Below are 17,516 nucleotides of genomic sequence, written 5' to 3'. Positions count from 1 at the left end.
TTCTCCTTGCCGCTCTCGCTCAACATGCCTTCCTCCTCGAATGAGACTGAGCGCTGGGATGTTCAGCCCAAGGATGCAAAGCGCATGCTCGCCGAAGAATCCTACGATGACTGTCTATCCTGCCGCATTACAGGTTGGTTTTCTCTCCGTCTGCCCCAACTCGCTTGAAAGCCCCGGTGGTTAAGCCTCAAGGAACACAGGATCTGCCGCATTTATCGGCCTCGGTGTCTACAGCTACTGGACGGGCATGAGCAACCTCAGGAAGCAAGAGAAGACAATTATGCAAAGCGCTACCAAGTACAAGATGGGATCTCGACGTCTCGGCATTGCGACTATTTCCGCAACCCTGGTCGGCATGGGCATCTGGAGGGCTTTCAACTAATACTCAAATGAATTTTGTGATTCAGATTCCACTCAGGGCGTTTTGTATATTAGCTCAAATGATCGAAAATACTGCATGATTGAGAAGGGTCACTTGTGAATGAGTGCATGAAATGTTTATATGATTAGCATTGACACGAGCTGCCTCGCCGGGTATCGCCAAAGCCTGTTAACCTCTATAAATTGGATGATTCTGAATCAAAAAGGAAGAGAAATGAAGGGTGGATAAAAGTGGATGTGAAGAAAGGAAGCACAGTGGAGGATAGGATGAGCGTGAAAACGGAAGTGAAAACAAAAAGAAAGATAAATGACCGTGGCCTGAAGACCGCATGCAATACTCCCACAAATGCACCAGGATAAACAAAAAAAATGGATCAATGTACTAATAACCGCTGCGTAACCATAGGAATATGAACTTCGTCTGATCGTCGATACAATATTCTTTCAGGTGAAGCGGCCTCGCTTGCCGCCGCCAAACAAGTCTCGATTCCCGAGGCCGGACAAGTCGAAGAAATCCGGCACTGCGAGCTTGCGTTTCGAGCCAAGTCCGACGGAGGACTCGCGAGTGGATGATCGAGGGTTGGGTCGTGAAAAGTTGTTATGACGGGTTTGCTGCCGGGCATTTCGAGGCAGTACTGAGACGCTGACGGGCGCGCCGTCTTGAGACAAGGGTGTTGAACTATCCGAAGCTTGCATATCCATATCTTGCTCTGGTGGGAAGGCTGGTCCGGCAGTGAAAGTAAAGATTGTAGGTCTGTCGAAGGTACTAGGTTCGGACGACGGAGGGGAGGACGGGGGTGATGAAGCCTGGGGTGGCGGGGCGCTCGGCTCGTCGACCGATGGAGATGCTGACTTGGATGCTTGTCGAGTCGATTCAGATTCGGGCTGTGCCTTGCGAGTTGCAGCAGAAGTTGTGCCTCTGGTTTGTTTCTCAACCTCGTCGTCGTCGCTATGGGCACCGATGCCGTCGCTCCGTTCTGTGGCCCACTGTCGAACCTTCCAGCCCTCTCCATCACCCAACCCGAGGTTTTCCCGATCTAGAAAGTGCAATAGGTCCTCAATTGCTTCTTGATAGCCTGCTTGCTTGGCCTGAGCTTGTTCGTAAACGGCATTCTTGTAAAGGTTGGTGACCGAGAGGGCAGCCGCCTTGAACGATTGAAGAAGCTGCTCAGGGGGCTGCGGGCGGGGTGTCGATTTCGGCAACGAAGTGTTCAAAGATCTCATCGAGTCCATAATGAAGTGGACTGCAGCAAAAGAAGTAGCGTTGCAGGAAACTTGAGACAAAGTCTTAGAGACGGCGACGTCGTCACAACCGCCACTAGGAGGGGTGAATTGAACCGTGCGTTGGCTGCCAACAGGGAGCGGGCAATTACTCGAAAGGGTCAGGAGGAGCCGGCAATATCAGAATATTTCAGAGATATGTTCACAAAGGGTGACAGTACAAGTAAGGACGAAGTAGATAAGGAGGAAAGAAAGGGAGTGGGAGAGTGAAGTAGACACACGATGTTGACTCAAGGATGATTCGATCGGGAGAATGTTGGCGCAGCTGATCCTTCTTTGCGTCTGACCGGGTAACGTGACCCACAGCGGGGAAACTTGTTTTCCGCTCTGCTCTTCTGGGCAAGCGCCTTATCCTGAGTGTACAGTACTGCCAGCGTGCCCTGCAGTACGGGCTACGGAGGGACGACCTCCTCCTCCTCCTCCTCCCGAGTCCCGATTTTTCCCCTCTTTCCTCCCCTGCTGACTCACTTCTTACTCACCTTAAGCTTGCGCGTCTCCCCGGCCAATCAGCGCGTCAATGGGCCGCGCTTCGCCGGCGAATTTCCATTTGCCATCCCGGCGCGACTGCGAGGCGGTACTTCTTTCGTCCTTTCATCATCCTCCGTCACTACAATTGTTTTTTACTCTATCTTTGTCCTCCATCCTTCAAAGACAAATCGTGTGACCAGGCTTGTCCTCACTTATTTCACACTCAAAGGAGTGCCAATCTTCTCCGATCAGCTCACTCCCTCCATACTAGTCTGATTGTATACTATCAGATCGCGTTTCTCCCGATATAGTTGAACTTGCCTGCGCAAGGTGCGCTTTGGAAAGTCATGGCTCCTTCACACATTCCGACTTCCGACCCGCCGTCACAGGCAGACACCCCAATGACAGATGCGGCTGCAGAGCCCATCACGTCGGTGCCAGTTGATAGACCAGACGCGCAAATGACGGTAAGTGCGCGCATTCATGCCATGAACAATACCTGTTAAATCATGTTATATATCCTCTAAGGACGCTTTCGCTAATCATCAGGGCGTTCTCGAACTTTTAGGACACTCCCGACTACACGGTACTAACCCTCCGATGTTGATCACTGCTATCACGCATATTCGGGCTAACGGGCGCGCAATAGGATACTGATACGAACCCCAACACCACGGCGAGCAGTGTTGCAGGCGACGCACCGCCTTTGGATGGGCGGAGACGACGATCCGAAGCTTTTCACATGAGAAAGAGTATCCTGGGTAAAAAGCACGGTCGCTTGGACGAGTCAATGGTAGGTGGATATGCTACATATCCATGCACTAGCGGCCACTCATTGTGTGTTATAGGAAGATGATTCTATCCGTCGTTTTCGCTACCTCCTCGGCCTCACCGATCTATTCCGTCATTTCATAGAAACAAATCCCAACCCGCGAATTAAAGAGATCATGGCGGAGATCGACCGGCAAAATGAAGAAGAGGAAGCAAAAGCTAAGAAGAAGGGATCGGCTCGCTCTGGTGGTGCGAGCGCCGACAGACGTCGCAGAACAGAACAAGAAGAAGATGCCGAACTTCTCAAAGACGAAAGGAGTGGCGGCGAAACGGGCACCGTTTTCCGGGAATCCCCGCCCTTCATCAAGGGAGAGATGCGCGACTATCAGATTGCCGGCCTGAACTGGCTTGTTTCCCTCCATGAAAACGGCATCTCTGGTATTCTGGCGGATGAGATGGGTTTGGGCAAAACGTTACAGACCATTTCTTTCCTTGGCTACCTCCGACACGTTTGCGGAATCACTGGACCACACCTTGTCGCAGTCCCGAAATCAACACTTGACAATTGGAGGCGAGAGTTTGCAAAATGGACTCCTGAGGTGAATGTCCTTGTTTTGCAGGGTGACAAGGAAGAGCGGCATCGCTTGATCAACGAGCGCCTTCTGGACGAGAACTTCGACGTTTGTATCACCAGTTATGAAATGGTTCTTCGCGAGAAGAGTCACTTGAAGAAGTTTGCTTGGGAGTACATCATCATCGATGAGGCTCATCGTATCAAGAACGAAGAGTCTTCACTGGCACAGATCATTCGTGTCTTCCATTCTAGGAATCGACTGTTGATTACTGGTACTCCTCTGCAGAACAACCTGCACGAACTCTGGGCTCTCTTGAACTTCTTGCTACCGGATGTCTTTGGTGATTCGGAGGCTTTTGATCAATGGTTCTCCAGTCAGGATGCTGACCAGGACACTGTGGTGCAACAACTCCACCGCGTTTTGCGGCCTTTCCTGCTGCGCCGTGTCAAGAACGACGTGGAGAAGAGCCTGCTTCCTAAGAAGGAAATCAACCTATACGTACCCATGTCAGAGATGCAAGTCAAATGGTACCAGAAAATCTTGGAGAAGGACATCGACGCGGTGAATGGTGCTGCCGGCAAGCGCGAATCGAAGACTCGTTTGCTAAATATTGTCATGCAATTGCGCAAGTGTTGCAATCATCCGTACCTTTTCGAAGGCGCCGAGCCAGGTCCTCCATACACAACCGATGAGCATCTTGTGGACAATGCGGGAAAGATGGTAATCCTTGATAAGGTTCTGGCGCGCATGAAGAAGCAGGGCAGTCGCGTGCTCATTTTCTCCCAGATGAGTCGTGTTCTTGACATCCTGGAAGATTACTGCGTATTCCGAGAGTACAAATATTGCCGCATTGACGGTACGACCGCTCATGAGGATCGAATCGCCGCCATTGACGAGTATAACAAGCCTGACTCAGAAAAATTCATCTTCCTTCTTACAACCAGAGCAGGCGGATTGGGAATCAACCTGACAACCGCCGACATCGTGGTCCTTTACGACAGTGATTGGAATCCCCAGGCGGATCTGCAGGCCATGGATCGTGCTCATCGTATCGGTCAGACCAAGCAGGTTGTTGTATTCCGATTCATCACAGAAAATGCCATTGAGGAAAAAGTTCTAGAGCGTGCTGCGCAGAAATTGCGGTTGGACCAACTCGTTATTCAACAAGGGCGTGCCCAGCAGCAAACCAAGAATGCTGCTTCGAAAGACGAGCTCCTTGGCATGATTCAGCATGGAGCTGCCAACGTCTTCACCCAGAAAGGCGCAACGGGGTCTTTGTCTACGGAGAACAAATTGTCGGAAGATGACATCGATGCTATCCTGCGCAAGGGTGAAGAAAGAACCGCGGAGCTCAACAAGAAGTACGAAAAGCTTGGAATCGACGACCTCCAGAAGTTTAGTTCGGAGAGTGCATACGAGTGGAATGGTCAAGATTTCGCCGATCGCAAGAAAGACATCGGAATCAACTGGATTAACCCAGCCAAGCGCGAGCGAAAGGAGCAGTTCTACTCTATCGACAAGTACTATCGTCAAGCTTTGGCCACCGGTGGCAGAACAGCTGATCCTAAACCGAAGGTTCCGCGAGCGCCCAAGCAAATTGCCGTCCATGATTGGCAATTCTTCCCCCCTGGGCTTCAAGAGCTTCAGGAGAAGGAAACGGCGTACTTCCACAAAGAGATTGGCTATAAGGTTCCTCTATCGGACGGTCCTGATGAAGAGCTCAGTGAGCGTGAAGCCGAGCGTGATCTGGAGCAACAAGAGATAGACAATGCCGTGCCGTTGACGGAAGAGGAGCAGGCACAAAAGGCAAAGATGTCCGAAGAAGGCTTCTCTACCTGGAACCGCCGTGATTTCCAGCAGTTTGTCAATGGCTCAGCCAAATTCGGTCGCACTGATTATGCCGGCATTGCTACCGAGGTTGATAGCAAGGAGCCGGACGAAATCGAGGAGTACGCTCAAGTATTCTGGGAACGATACACCGAAATTCAAGATTATCCTAAGTATCTTCGCGTCATCGATCAAGGCGAGGAAAAGCTTCGCAAGATGAACCATCAGCGCAAGATGTTGCGCAAGAAGATGGAGATGTACCGCGTGCCCCTTCAACAGCTCAAGATCAACTACACGGTCTCGACTACCAATAAGAAAGTCTATACAGAAGAAGAGGATCGATTCTTGTTGGTTATGCTAGACAAGTATGGGGTCGATGGCGAAGGTCTATATGAGAAAATCCGCGACGAGATTCGCGAGTCTCCCCTCTTCCGCTTCGACTGGTTCTTTCTTAGCCGGACACCTGTCGAAATCGGGCGTCGGTGCACCACACTATTGAACACTGTCGCTAAGGAGTTCGAGACCGCTGAAGACGGAAAGGCGAATGGTGAAGGTGGCAAAGGTCGCGGACGTGATCGGGACGAAGAGGAGGTTGAGAATGAAGAAGAGGCCCCTGCAAAGAAGAAAACCAAGGGTGGTGCAGTTGTAAGTCATAACTTCTTATTGATAACTTCTGCATAGTTCTTACTGACGCTCCTCGCAGAACAAGCAGGTGAAGGCTGTCAAGGGTGGCAGCAAAGCAAACTCAGCCTCCACGTCACGAGCTGCCAGTGTTTCGTCCAACGCCGCCTCGAAATCGAAAAGCCGGAAGAAGTGATTTCTCTTAGCCTGTGCACGGTCTCGGTATCAAATGACTAAGATTTATGACTTTTCTGTGAACTGTTTGGGAAGTCTTGACAGAGGGTTGGGGATGGGATTTGTTGGTTCATTATGTTTCATATATGCTAGGTTGGGCGTTGGCAAATAGATGTTACTGTAGTCTATAATGTTACTTTTCCATACTTCCCACCTCGAGTCTCTGTGGCATGTAGATCAAGGTGGGGGTCAGTGCGGATTCCTCAATCCCATGCAGTCTTCTTCCTTTATTTATCATTCCTTGAGGATGATCATCATCCAAGACGAGCAGCAGTAGAAAGAGCACAGGAGAGAGTCTCAGCCGTCTAGTTACCGCAGAAAGCAATCTAACCCGTTTTGCCGGTTTCCACCGCCCGCCACTTACCGTACCCAAAACTAAGTCCCTGATAAGATAGGCGCATTATCTTTATTCCTTTCTGAACCGCGTCGATAGAACGCGTCCGCATGAATTAATTAATATCACCGTCTCAGGAAGAGACGAAGCTGCTATACATGATCTCAACGATGAAGCGGCACATTTCTCTTCCTTCCTTTGTGCACAAAAGTCAACCGTCTCGACTCGCTTTCTAGAGCCTCCAATCTCAGTGTCATCTTATCCCGGTGTCAACTCATCTTCAATATTCGATTTCAACGAATACCACAACCTACCTCTCTTCTTCCGATTATACAGGCACACATAGGTCTTTCACTGCCATCGTCAGCTCATGCTTCAATTCTGAAATACTGTTTCCTTGACGGAACAGAAATTTACAACGAAAGACCAAACCAGCACATGTCGGACAACTCTGATAGCGAAGGCGGCCTTGTTGGGGAGCTTCTTGCCAAGTTCAAGAGCGGCCCTGCTGCTCGCATCTCGGAAGCGCCTCAAGATGGAAGAGCCTTGAAAGAGTCTGGAATGCCAGAGATTGAGGCATCTGAAGATGAATCTCCACCTCAGCAAGATTCACCAGAACGCGATTTGATCCAAGAAAGCCCATCAGAGCTTCAGCTACCGCGGCCTGTCGTTGAGGTTCCACTTGCCCCCAGCAGTGTTATCGAGGACTGCGACTTCCTACCTGGACACTTTGAAGCTCTGTACATCATCAGTGAGGAGGTTTCTGAGACAGAGGGCGGGCTTCTGTATCGTGTTAGGCTGAAAAGTGGCGAGATTCAAAAGGTATGTTGCACTTGCAACCTTTTTGCCCGCGTATCGTGTAACTAACTGTCTGATCTTTCAGGCCTCATCCGAGCAGCTTGAAACTCTCAAAAATGGACGGCAAGCCCTATCGAATTTCTTCCAATACGGTCCCAATGAATCAGCCTCATCTCAATCCCACGAAACATCGGAAGGAGACTCGGACTTGTCCGACGCAAGAAAGCGGACCAGGAGAAGTACTCAGCGATCTACCCGGGCTAGAAATACTGGGTTCACGGCATTCTTCGGAGATTTGAGTAGCGATGACGAGATAGGTCACTCACGACGAGGAGGTTATTCTTCCAGTGAAGATATTATCGCATCATCTGGTACAACACCAAGGGGGCGTCGCATGTTACGGGCTCGAAAGAGTAAGTCGCGCTCGAAGATCCTGCTATCGGACGAAGAAGACAGCCGCCGTAGTACCCCAGTAGGCACGCGTCAGTCGACAAGGACTCGAAAGGTTTTGCGGAAGAATCTGCGCGAACGGAATGAAGATGAAATTTCCGAGAATGAGGGCACACCGAAACACCATGAAAAGTATTTCGGTGCCAAAGAAAAGTTTCAGAAGATGCCGGAAAATGATCCTTTCCGGGAAAGACATCGCGGCGCGTGCAAGAGTTGCCATGTCATTGGAGACGATTATGCGAAAGGACCTCTCGTATTCTGCCAGGGATGTACCAGCAGTTTCCACCATTCATGCTTGGGTCCTCGGGCTGCCCGAGACCATCTTGTTACTAAAGTCACCGAAGACTTGTTTGTCCTTCAATGCCGCAACTGCCTGGGAGTTGCTCATTCGAAAGACCCAATTGTTCCTCATCAAGGCCACTGTGCTATCTGCAATCGCGAAGGGAATATGTCAAGGCCACTACGGGATCGTCTAACGCCGAAGCAGGAGCAACAGTCTCGGCAGCAGAATGGTGGGAAGGATCCTATAACTTTCATCGATATGTCGCGGGTCAATAACGTGGCTAATCTATTATTCCGTTGCACTACTTGTCATCGAGCCTTTCACTTCGAACATCTATCTGATGTCGCTCATCTTACGTGGCATTGCCAGGACTGTGCTTCAGTCCCGGGAGAAGTCGGTGCTATAGTTGCCTGGCGACCAGTCGATCCAAAGGCGAAAGCCGCGAAAGAAGCGGAGCGAGAGTATCTTATCAAATGGAAGAACCAACCCTACAGCAACGCGACCTGGATGCCTGGAAGCTGGGTCTGGGGTTTTGTTAACCATATCATGCGTCGGGCCTTTCTCAAGAAGAACCTCGCACCGCAAAGGACTATCGAAGAAGCTGTCCCGGAGGACTACTTACGCATCGATATCATCTTCGACGTCCGTTATTCTAGCTCATCGCCGCCTGGAGAAAGCAAGCAGAGGTCCTATGAAACGGACCTTGAGCGGATTGACAATGTGTCTCAGGTATATGTCAAATTCAAAGGTCTTCCGTATGAGGATGTAGTCTGGGATACGCCTCCTGATCGTAGTGATGCAGAGAGATGGGAGGACTTCAAAACTGCTTTTGCGGACTGGGTCAAACGGGAATATGTCCGTCAGCCGAACCAAGAAACTTTGAGGAGACATCTGGCCAAGAAGAGAAAGAAGAACTTCCAAACTGATCTGGTCAAAGACCATCAGCCCACCATTATGACGGGTGGAGAGATGATGGACTACCAACATGATGGTGTCAATTGGCTCTACTACATGTGGTTCAAACAGCAAAACGCTATTCTTGCCGACGAGATGGGTCTTGGAAAGACGATTCAAGTCATTGGCTTCATGGCTACCCTGATTCAGTACCATAGATGCTGGCCTTTCCTAGTGGTGGTGCCTAATTCCACCTGTCCCAACTGGCGCAAGGAAATCAAGTCATGGGTTCCTTCAATGCGGGTGGTGACATACTACGGGTCTGCATTTTCTCGCAATCTTGCCAAAGAGTATGAGATGTATGCTGATGACGATCCTACTCTCCGATGCCATGTCGTCGTGACTTCGTATGAGACGATGGTTGATGACGCATCCCGCAGATTCCTGGCAAAGATTCCCTGGGCCGGCTTGGTTGTTGACGAAGGCCAACGGCTCAAGAACGACAAGAGCCAGCTTTATGAAGCACTGTCGCGAATCAGGTTTCCGTTCAAGTTGCTTCTGACCGGAACTCCGCTCCAGAATAACATCCGAGAACTATTCAACTTGCTCCAGTTTTGCGACCCGTCAAAGAAGGCCTTTGACCTCGAACAAGAGTACGGCACGCTTTCACAGGAGAATATTACAAAGCTGCATGAAATGCTACGGCCTTTTTTCCTGCGACGGACAAAAGCGCAAGTGCTCACGTTTCTTCCTCCAGTTGCCCAGATTATTGTTCCGGTCTCGATGTCTGTGGTACAGAAGAAACTATACAAATCTATCCTTGCCAAAAACCCTCAATTGATCAAGGCTATCTTTCAGCGCAATGGGGCCAAGGCTTTGAAACAGGCCGAAAGACATAACCTGAACAATATTCTCATGCAACTGCGCAAATGTCTGTGTCATCCATTCGTCTATAGCAGAGCCATCGAGGAGAGAACTGCTGATAGGATGAAATCTCATCGGCACTTGGTGGATGCAGCTGGTAAACTTCAATTGTTGGAATTGATGCTCCCAAAACTCAAGGATCGTGGCCATAGGGTCCTCATTTTCAGTCAGTTTCTCGAAAATCTCGACATAATCGAGGATTTCCTCGACGGAATGGGTTTGCCACATCTTCGCCTCGATGGGAGAATGACTTCGCTCGAGAAGCAGAAGACGATCGACGATTACAACGCGCAGGATTCGCCCTACTTCGCCTTTCTTCTCTCGACTCGGTCTGGTGGAGTGGGGATCAACCTGGCTACTGCAGATACAGTGATCATTATGGACCCGGATTTCAACCCCCATCAAGACATGCAGGCGTTGTCGCGTGCTCATCGAATAGGGCAAACGAACAAGGTTCTTGTCTTCCAGCTTATGACCCGGAGCAGTGCCGAAGAGAAAATCATGCAAATAGGCAAGAAGAAGATGGTCCTAGACCACGTTCTTATTGACCGCATGGTGGCTGAAGAAGATGACGGGCAAGATCTTGAGTCTGTCCTCCGTCATGGAGCTCAGGCCTTGTTTGATGACGATGACTCTGGCGATGTACGATATGACTCTGAATCTGTCGATAAGCTCCTTGATCGCAGTCAAGCCGAACAAGCCAAGGCGTCCGTTGAAGGTGACCCGGAGTCCCAATTCAGCTTTGCTCGGGTGTGGGCAAACGATAACCAGAATCTGGAGGATCGCCTCCAGGAAATGACTGAGCAGACTGAGCAGACTATACCCAATGCTGACATTTGGGACAACATTCTGCGCGAGCGAGAACAAGCTGCAGCCGAGGAAGCCAGGCGAAAAGCGGAGACATTTGGTCGTGGAAAGAGGAAGCGTACCAATGTTGATTACGGCAAAACTGCCAGGGAATCGTCCCCCGTCGATGATCATATAAAGCGACTAGCAGACAGCGACGGAGAGTACCAGGTCGAAGACGCCGTCGACTCCGAGTCTGACTTGGCCCCTGAGCTAGACCGTGATGAACCGGTCATCCCCAAAAAGACTAAGAGTAAGTGCTCGATTCTCCTTCGATTGGGGTTATTCGCATTTCGCTAACGCAAGCCACAGCTCGAGAATTCGAAAGAATTGCTCCCATCAACTTGCCGCTGGCCATGGATGGCAGTGCGGAACCTAACCAAACTCAGCAACCAACTTGTATTGCATGCAAGCAGGCTCACCCGGTTGGTTCCTGTCGCTTGAGGTTGGCTGGTGTTGAGCATTGTCCCCTCTGTGGTCTTGCCCACTATGGTTACTCGCGCACATGTCCTCATCTGAAGTCTGATGCACAAGTCGCCAGGATGCTGGATGCTATAAAGCATAGTACTGAGGATAGGGAGCTCGTTCTCCTAGCGAAAAAGTATCTGACTGGTATTCGTGGCAACCTTGCACTGCGCAAGAGAAAAGAGGCCAGTAAGGCTGCAGCAGGCGGTGCGACTCTTCCTGCCTCCACCCCTGTTGCAACCAGCTCCCCTGTTGTCGACCTCACTACTGAACATCGCATAGAGCCAGCTGGTCAAGCATTGATGAATCCCGGACATTCTTTCCCTTTATCTACTCATATATCTCAACACCATCCTACCAACGGAGTGTAAATCTAACAGTTCATCAAGAGGGTCAGGAAGCAGCAGGAAGCAGCAGGAAGCAGCACGTGGCGGTGGTGGTTTTGTTATCTTGTTCTCTTTCCATAGGGATTGATTCAGCGTTAGTTGCCTCCAGGGTCTCGGAGTTCGTGATATCATAGCATTGGCAGGAGTTGCATGAAAAAGCTATGTAATTACATTTCGTTTAGAGAAGCAATGGATCTGAGGCTGATAAATCGGGTCACATGTTCGTGATCTTGGCCTTCCTTCCTGCCTTCCTTCCTTCCTTTCTTCCTTCCTGTTTGGCTCCGGCTGGTTCAAACCAGAACATCCCGCCGACTGCATCTCGTTTGTGGATATCAAATTCAGGACGGAACTCGAAGTAGACTTCATTTCGTTTGTTGCCATTCTCCTCCTGTTTCCGCGCATCGCGTGCTGCGTATTTGCTGAGATTTTTCGCAATACCGTTTGTGGATAATGCTGATTTGCTCATTCGTTGGATCGTTCGTGTCACCAACGTCACCCGCCGATATAATCGTTACTTACTACCTCCACGTTGCCAGCAGACCGCATCGAGGCTTATCAGACACATAAATGTCAATCTCAGGACTGGAAACGAAGTATGGGTCGATCCTATTAGGTGACACTCTGTTAGGGACAGCACGGGCAAGCAAAGAATGCCTATGTATCGACGTTGATCCCTGACCATTGACCATTGAATTCGCCCGGATTCGATTGATGCAGAGAGAAAGCATGCTTCAAGTTAAGAGGTATGAGGATGGAGGGAATCAGTCCGGTACGATATATCACCCAGAGGCTGAGTTTATCGGAGAAACAGCAATTGCACCCTTTTCACAGAAGCGGACCAAACCCCCATGACATGCGACCAGCGAGGAGGCTGCAGCCATCCGGGACGGTTGTACTAGCGAGCATCATCGGACAAACACTGACGGCATTTAGTCATGGCTGGATCTGGACCCTGCGACTGCTCTTATCCTCTGCGGAATCTTCGCGCTGGTATTTCTTTTTCTTGTTTTCTGGTCTTTTGCCAGTATTCGGCCGGTTGAGAATCTTTTGATCTGCATTGATTCTACGGGCGGCGAACATTAGATGTGTTCTCAGACTGGCTTTTTATACTCCTGTTCCTGTCGCTTCTTTTTTTGCGTGACTGTTACTGCAGGGTTGTTGGTAATATAACACCAATCTCTGCAAGCTCACACGCCTAGGTTGCTCTTGTTCCTGGAGTGAATGGTGTATCGTTCTCTGTGTGGTGCTATCAACCCCTGTTGCCAACGCCTGTCTCAGTGAATGTTAACTGATTTTTTGCGGGCAGTGATTCACGGATCTTTAACACGGTCTTCCTTTCTGTTTAATTCTTTGGATCCTCTTCTCTCTTCTTCTCTTTCTTAATCTCTTCACTGTGGTTGTGTTCCCCTCTTTACTTCCATCCCTCTACTTCTATCTCTCTACCATTCGTCCTTACACTCTTTGCTTTCCCATCTCTCATGGCGATATACTTCATCTTCTAGCATAGGTTATATCGCTTCCTGACACCCAGCTTCTCATCCGTCTATCCCTGCCAAAGACTGACTTGCAAGTTGGCGCTGCCAAGCAGCCATGTCTTCGCCGATTCGCCCTCAGTTTTTCTGTACTCGCCCAAATGGCACCCTCACCCCCCTGGTTGCTGTCGACGAGCTGCCCTCACATATTTCAATCCGCGGTGCTCCCCGTACCCTCTCGCCAAGCGAAACTCAAGGCATGACTAGTCTGGGTACTGTGAGCTCTAGATTGCAATTCTATGTCCTCGAGGGCGCTCTCCCACACACAACTCGCGCGTCGCCCGGTACCGCACCTGGACATCGCTCCCGCGACAATGACGTGCAGGCGACGCTTATGAATCTTGCTTCCGATGAAAATATACCATTTAGCCAGAGAGTTGCGATCAGTACGCTATTGCAACATGGTGTATCTCAGAACTGGTTTGCGACACCTTCATCATCCAGCGGCTGGCTGGTCCCAAGCAGCAATGTGAATCCCCCAGGAAACGGTACTGCTAGACAGGTACGTGTTACTCTACATGCGATGCACCAGAAAGTTCCAAGGTAACGAAATTTGATTAACCCTCTTCCAGAGCCCCCACTACAACTCGAAGAAAGAGTACTGCTCTTATTGGATCCGTCATGGCGAATGCGACTATCAGCAACAAGGTGAGGGGCTCATGTTACATTTAGACAGCATAAATCTAACACTCGCCATAGGATGTCTCTATAAGCATGAAATGCCTCACGATTTGTCCATGCTAGAGAAGCTTGGTCTGCGCGACATCCCTCGCTGGTACCGCGATAAGTTCAATATTCCCAGCCTACTTCCCAATGGGCATGGACATCCCCGTACCCCCCTTAACCATACACTCCCTGCACCCGATGCTGGTTCCTACAGCAGATCGCTTCCCTATCACCCGCGCTTGGGTATGGATGAAGTGCTTGACGCGCCTGAGATAAAAAGGGAGCCTGGACAGGAATTTGCTGCAAACCAGCTCTCCATCCAGCCATCTTCATTGGGATTTCCTGGTGCCTCGAGACTCGCTTTGCCGGCTACGGACGTAGCGAAAGCTTCTAAGACTCAGAGGGTAGAGCAAAAGCACACTCCCAGTTCCAAGAATACGGCTCTCAGGAAGCTCGATCTTCTGTCTTTTGATCCGCTTCCGGAATTCCAGGAATATTCATCCTTGAGGCCTGCCAACGGAAACAACTCGCCTGCTTGTGACTATCCACGCCCGCATGAGAGTACTGCTTACAAGAACGTTGCTGCCGATCCTTTTGAAGGCACTTGCAGAGATTCGCGTGGAAGTTTTGGTCGTATCCCACCTCTCCTACCTGCCTCTCTTGGTATGAATCCGTCCCAGGGTTCAAGTATCTTACGAGATGCTGCACCTCAGGGACGTTCCAAGAAGAACCATAAGTCCCGTCGTTTGTATCAGCCTCGATCACAATTCCCATCGGAAGATCCAAGCTCTGAAATGGAGGAGCGAGTCGCTGGGGCGAGTTATTCTAGCCAGGCCACTCTTCCGTCGAATTGCACATCGCCTGCCTCAAAGGTCACATTTGGGACTTTCGGGTCTCTCCAGACGCATACTAAACCGGGTCTCGTGCATGGATGTGCCGCATCCGAGCCGCCTACTCGAGATGCCTCCCCTTCTACACACTCCAGTACTGCTTCGTCGGAGTCCAGCCCTGGCAAGCGTTGCAATCGCGTCAAAGGCAAGAGTCACAGGCTCAATTCTGGGACCATTGGTCAAAAGATTTATCGCCAACGCTCTGTTGGATCTTCCGAAGATGAATTTTTCGGCGGTTTGTCCATGGAAGAGGAGAAGTAAATAGAGACTCTACTAGGTGAGACCGGAAGGTGCCCACATGTATATGGTCTGAGGCCTTCTTCTACTTGATCGGAAACCAGCTGTTTGATCTCCCCCCATCACACATAAATATGCGACTTTGCGGCTTTTCCAGGTGCTACGATGCGAACTACTATGATGTGCTACACGGGATCTCCTTTGCGAAATAAATATACCTTTTCTGTCTCAAAAGGAACGAAGGACTCCCCTACTTAACTTGACGTTGACGTTGGAATGAGAGAAAATGGAGATTCTGTTCGCCTACTACTACTACTAATCTAGCCTTGAAGGCGAAACTCTGTATCTGAACACACAGTGCTTCTTTCCCAGCCATCATATGTACGCTGTCAATACTATGTTGTTGTTGCTTTTTTCCTTTTCACTTTCTGCTTTCCAAGTTTCCTCTTTTTCAGTTTTCATTTTCGTTGCCTCTAACCCCCTCTCTTGTTCGGAGAAGACACGGTCTCGTGTGCGAAATGTAATATAGCAGAGGTCATGTCTATATTTGGATGGGAGTTGGGCGGAGGCGATGGATTTCGAACATGTAAAATATGAGCACAGGCATGCCCTGATGCAATGAAACAGCCCTTGAGCTTTGCCCACGCTCGTCACTCTCGTGGTAAATCTCGAACATGATGGCTCTTTGGTGATGCCGTAAGCAGCTTGTACTCTAGTACTCTTGTAATCCATGAGGGTCCTCGCTTCCTTATCGCTCGACGGAAACACCACCAAGCCCCAGCCACCCTGAGCCATATCTGTGAAGATGGAATGAAGTATAATACATTGATATGATGAATCTAGTACAACCGTGCAGAAAAGAGCAAATTGCGCCACCCTGTTTTGATCTGAGCTTACAGAGAGTTCCGGGAAATTAAGACAAGAAGACGGGACCGGAGAAAAGAAAAGAAACCAGAAGAAGAAAAGAGCTCCGAGACAAGACAAGACACATCATACACACATATACAGACAAGAGTCCCTTGACCCCGCGAATGATTCCCCAAAGGAGATATCATCCATCCTCACGCGCGCACGCGCGCACATGCGCGCATCAATCAGCGGAATCTCATAAGGGCGCCGGAAGGGATTGATTCCCTGAGCAGGTCCACCACCACCGCCACCTTCTCCTCCTCCTCAGCGCATTCTACGCTGCGGGGGTCTAGCACCGACCCTCACGCCGACCTTGGCGCCCTTCTGGTCCTCCTTGCCCGGGAGCCTGGGCATGGCGGAGGTCAGCGCGGGCAGGGACTTGATGGCCTCGGAGATGATCTGGTTCCCATCGACGACGGTGTCGGGGAGTTGCTCCAGCTGCTTGCGGGCCTTCTGGGCGGCGCGCCTGGCGTCGAGCTCGCGGCGGCGCTCAGGGGTGATGGCCCATTCGTCGGGGAAGCGGAGGCGGGTCTTGGGCTTGTGGTGGCGGAGGTCGAGCGGAACGTCGGCGAAGCTGTCGCCTTCCTTGGCCTCCTTGAGCAGGGACTGGATCAGGTCGCCCAGGTAGCGCTTGTTCTGGGCGCGGTGCTGGAACTTCTCGCACGACATGCGCACGATGTCGGTGTCCGGATTGTAGCGCACGCCGACCAGCTTGAGGAAGGTCTGGCGCTGGGCCTCGGTCAGGTGCTTGGGGGTCAGATCCTTGGAGGCCAGCTCGACCACGACCTTGTGCTGGGCCGGGTGCTCTTCGCCCATGTAGGTCGTGTAGCGGAAGCGGAGGATGTGGGTTTCGGGAGGCAGGGTGAAGGGTTTGGCGAGTTCTGTGTGAGAGTGAGAGTTAGCTAGATCTGCGCCTTTTTTTTTGTTGGTGCTTCGTTCTCAAGCTGGGAGGTGGGGGTTCATATTTCAAGTGGAAGGATGGCCCCCACTCCCTCCCAGGAGTCAACGAAAGACAAAAGGGAAGAAGAGTCAAGTCATACTGCTCAATGACGGCATATCCCAGGCGGCGATCCGCGCGTATTCTCTGATCTCACGGTGCTCCTCCAGTTCGGCATAGGCCATGGTCGTCATGTCGTCGTCGTTGAATTCGTCGTCCATATCCTCCACCAGACCGAACTCATCGGGCTCTTCCTCCGACCAGAATCCCTTCGTAAATGCTGCATCCGTAAAGCGCCAGGGCTGTACTTGCTTGTCAATCGCGGCGATTCTCTGGTCGACCTCGGCCATCCGGGCCTTGCGTTTTTCCGGGTCGTTGAATTCGGCGATCATGCTCTTGTTCACCTTATCGAAGGCCGCGCGGTCTTCCGGGGACATCATGTCGTACAGGGACCGCTGCTCCGGAGTCAAGTTCTCGGGCGAGTACTCCGGGAGGTTGGGGTAATCCTCCAGGCGCCGTGGGCGAACCTCAGGGATGACCGGGTCTTCGGGCATGCAGGAGAGCGGCGTGGCGGAGAAGGAGCGGTAGGAGGGGTTGGCGATGGGACCTCTTCGGGCCAGGAAGAAGGCCGAGCGGCCCAGAGACCTGGCTACTGAGGCCATTGTGAGGGGAGAGAGGATGGAGGGAGGGAGGGGGATTTGTAGGCGGAGAATTGGAGGGTTTGGATGTTTTTTTGATGGAGATGGGATTGGATGGGATTGGATTGGGAACTTCTTTCTTTCCCGCAAACCACTATCCCCTTTGGGG

General features: G+C 50.9%; 6 protein-coding genes across 6 annotated transcripts; 4 read left to right on the top strand and 2 right to left on the bottom strand.

The window, feature by feature from the left end:
• Nucleotides 1–24: 24 nt before the first annotated feature.
• Nucleotides 25–382, top strand: ASPACDRAFT_31762 (uncharacterized protein; the record flags this gene model as incomplete). The annotated part of the gene is made up of 2 exons (XM_020199836.1): nucleotides 25–133; nucleotides 201–382. The coding sequence occupies 2 exons, from the start codon at nucleotides 25–27 to the stop codon at nucleotides 380–382; spliced, it is 291 nt and encodes a 96-aa protein (XP_020054285.1).
• A 443-nt stretch (nucleotides 383–825) lies between these two features.
• ASPACDRAFT_53491 (uncharacterized protein) lies at nucleotides 826–1,614 on the bottom strand (the record flags this gene model as incomplete). Its single annotated transcript, XM_020202754.1, has 1 exon — nucleotides 826–1,614. The coding sequence occupies one exon, from the start codon at nucleotides 1,612–1,614 to the stop codon at nucleotides 826–828; it is 789 nt and encodes a 262-aa protein (XP_020054284.1).
• Nucleotides 1,615–2,477: 863 nt separating this feature from the next.
• On the top strand, nucleotides 2,478–6,120 carry ASPACDRAFT_62207 (putative SNF2 family helicase/ATPase; the record flags this gene model as incomplete). Its single annotated transcript, XM_020203770.1, has 4 exons — nucleotides 2,478–2,597; nucleotides 2,780–2,923; nucleotides 2,979–5,948; nucleotides 6,007–6,120. 4 exons carry the CDS (start codon nucleotides 2,478–2,480, stop codon nucleotides 6,118–6,120), a joined length of 3,348 nt encoding a protein of 1,115 aa, XP_020054283.1.
• Nucleotides 6,121–7,053: 933 nt separating this feature from the next.
• On the top strand, nucleotides 7,054–11,523 carry ASPACDRAFT_32107 (putative chromatin remodeling complex subunit (Chd3); the record flags this gene model as incomplete). The annotated part of the gene is made up of 3 exons (XM_020199858.1): nucleotides 7,054–7,314; nucleotides 7,376–10,940; nucleotides 11,000–11,523. The coding sequence occupies 3 exons, from the start codon at nucleotides 7,054–7,056 to the stop codon at nucleotides 11,521–11,523; spliced, it is 4,350 nt and encodes a 1,449-aa protein (XP_020054282.1).
• A 1,605-nt stretch (nucleotides 11,524–13,128) lies between these two features.
• On the top strand, nucleotides 13,129–14,839 carry ASPACDRAFT_14923 (uncharacterized protein; the record flags this gene model as incomplete). Its single annotated transcript, XM_020197143.1, has 3 exons — nucleotides 13,129–13,572; nucleotides 13,643–13,718; nucleotides 13,770–14,839. Coding segments are annotated over 3 exons (1,590 nt in total), but the record flags the coding sequence as incomplete, so codon positions are not given.
• Nucleotides 14,840–16,036: 1,197 nt separating this feature from the next.
• ASPACDRAFT_62204 (mitochondrial 37S ribosomal protein mS35) lies at nucleotides 16,037–17,371 on the bottom strand (the record flags this gene model as incomplete). Its single annotated transcript, XM_020203769.1, has 2 exons — nucleotides 16,037–16,653; nucleotides 16,813–17,371. 2 exons carry the CDS (start codon nucleotides 17,369–17,371, stop codon nucleotides 16,037–16,039), a joined length of 1,176 nt encoding a protein of 391 aa, XP_020054280.1.
• Nucleotides 17,372–17,516: the final 145 nt, after the last annotated feature.

The sequence above is a fragment of the Aspergillus aculeatus genome, assembly GCF_001890905.1.
Source record: "Aspergillus aculeatus ATCC 16872 unplaced genomic scaffold ASPACscaffold_12, whole genome shotgun sequence".
Lineage (NCBI taxonomy): Eukaryota > Fungi > Ascomycota > Eurotiomycetes > Eurotiales > Aspergillaceae > Aspergillus > Aspergillus aculeatus.
This window is presented reverse-complemented; position numbering and strand designations above follow the sequence as displayed.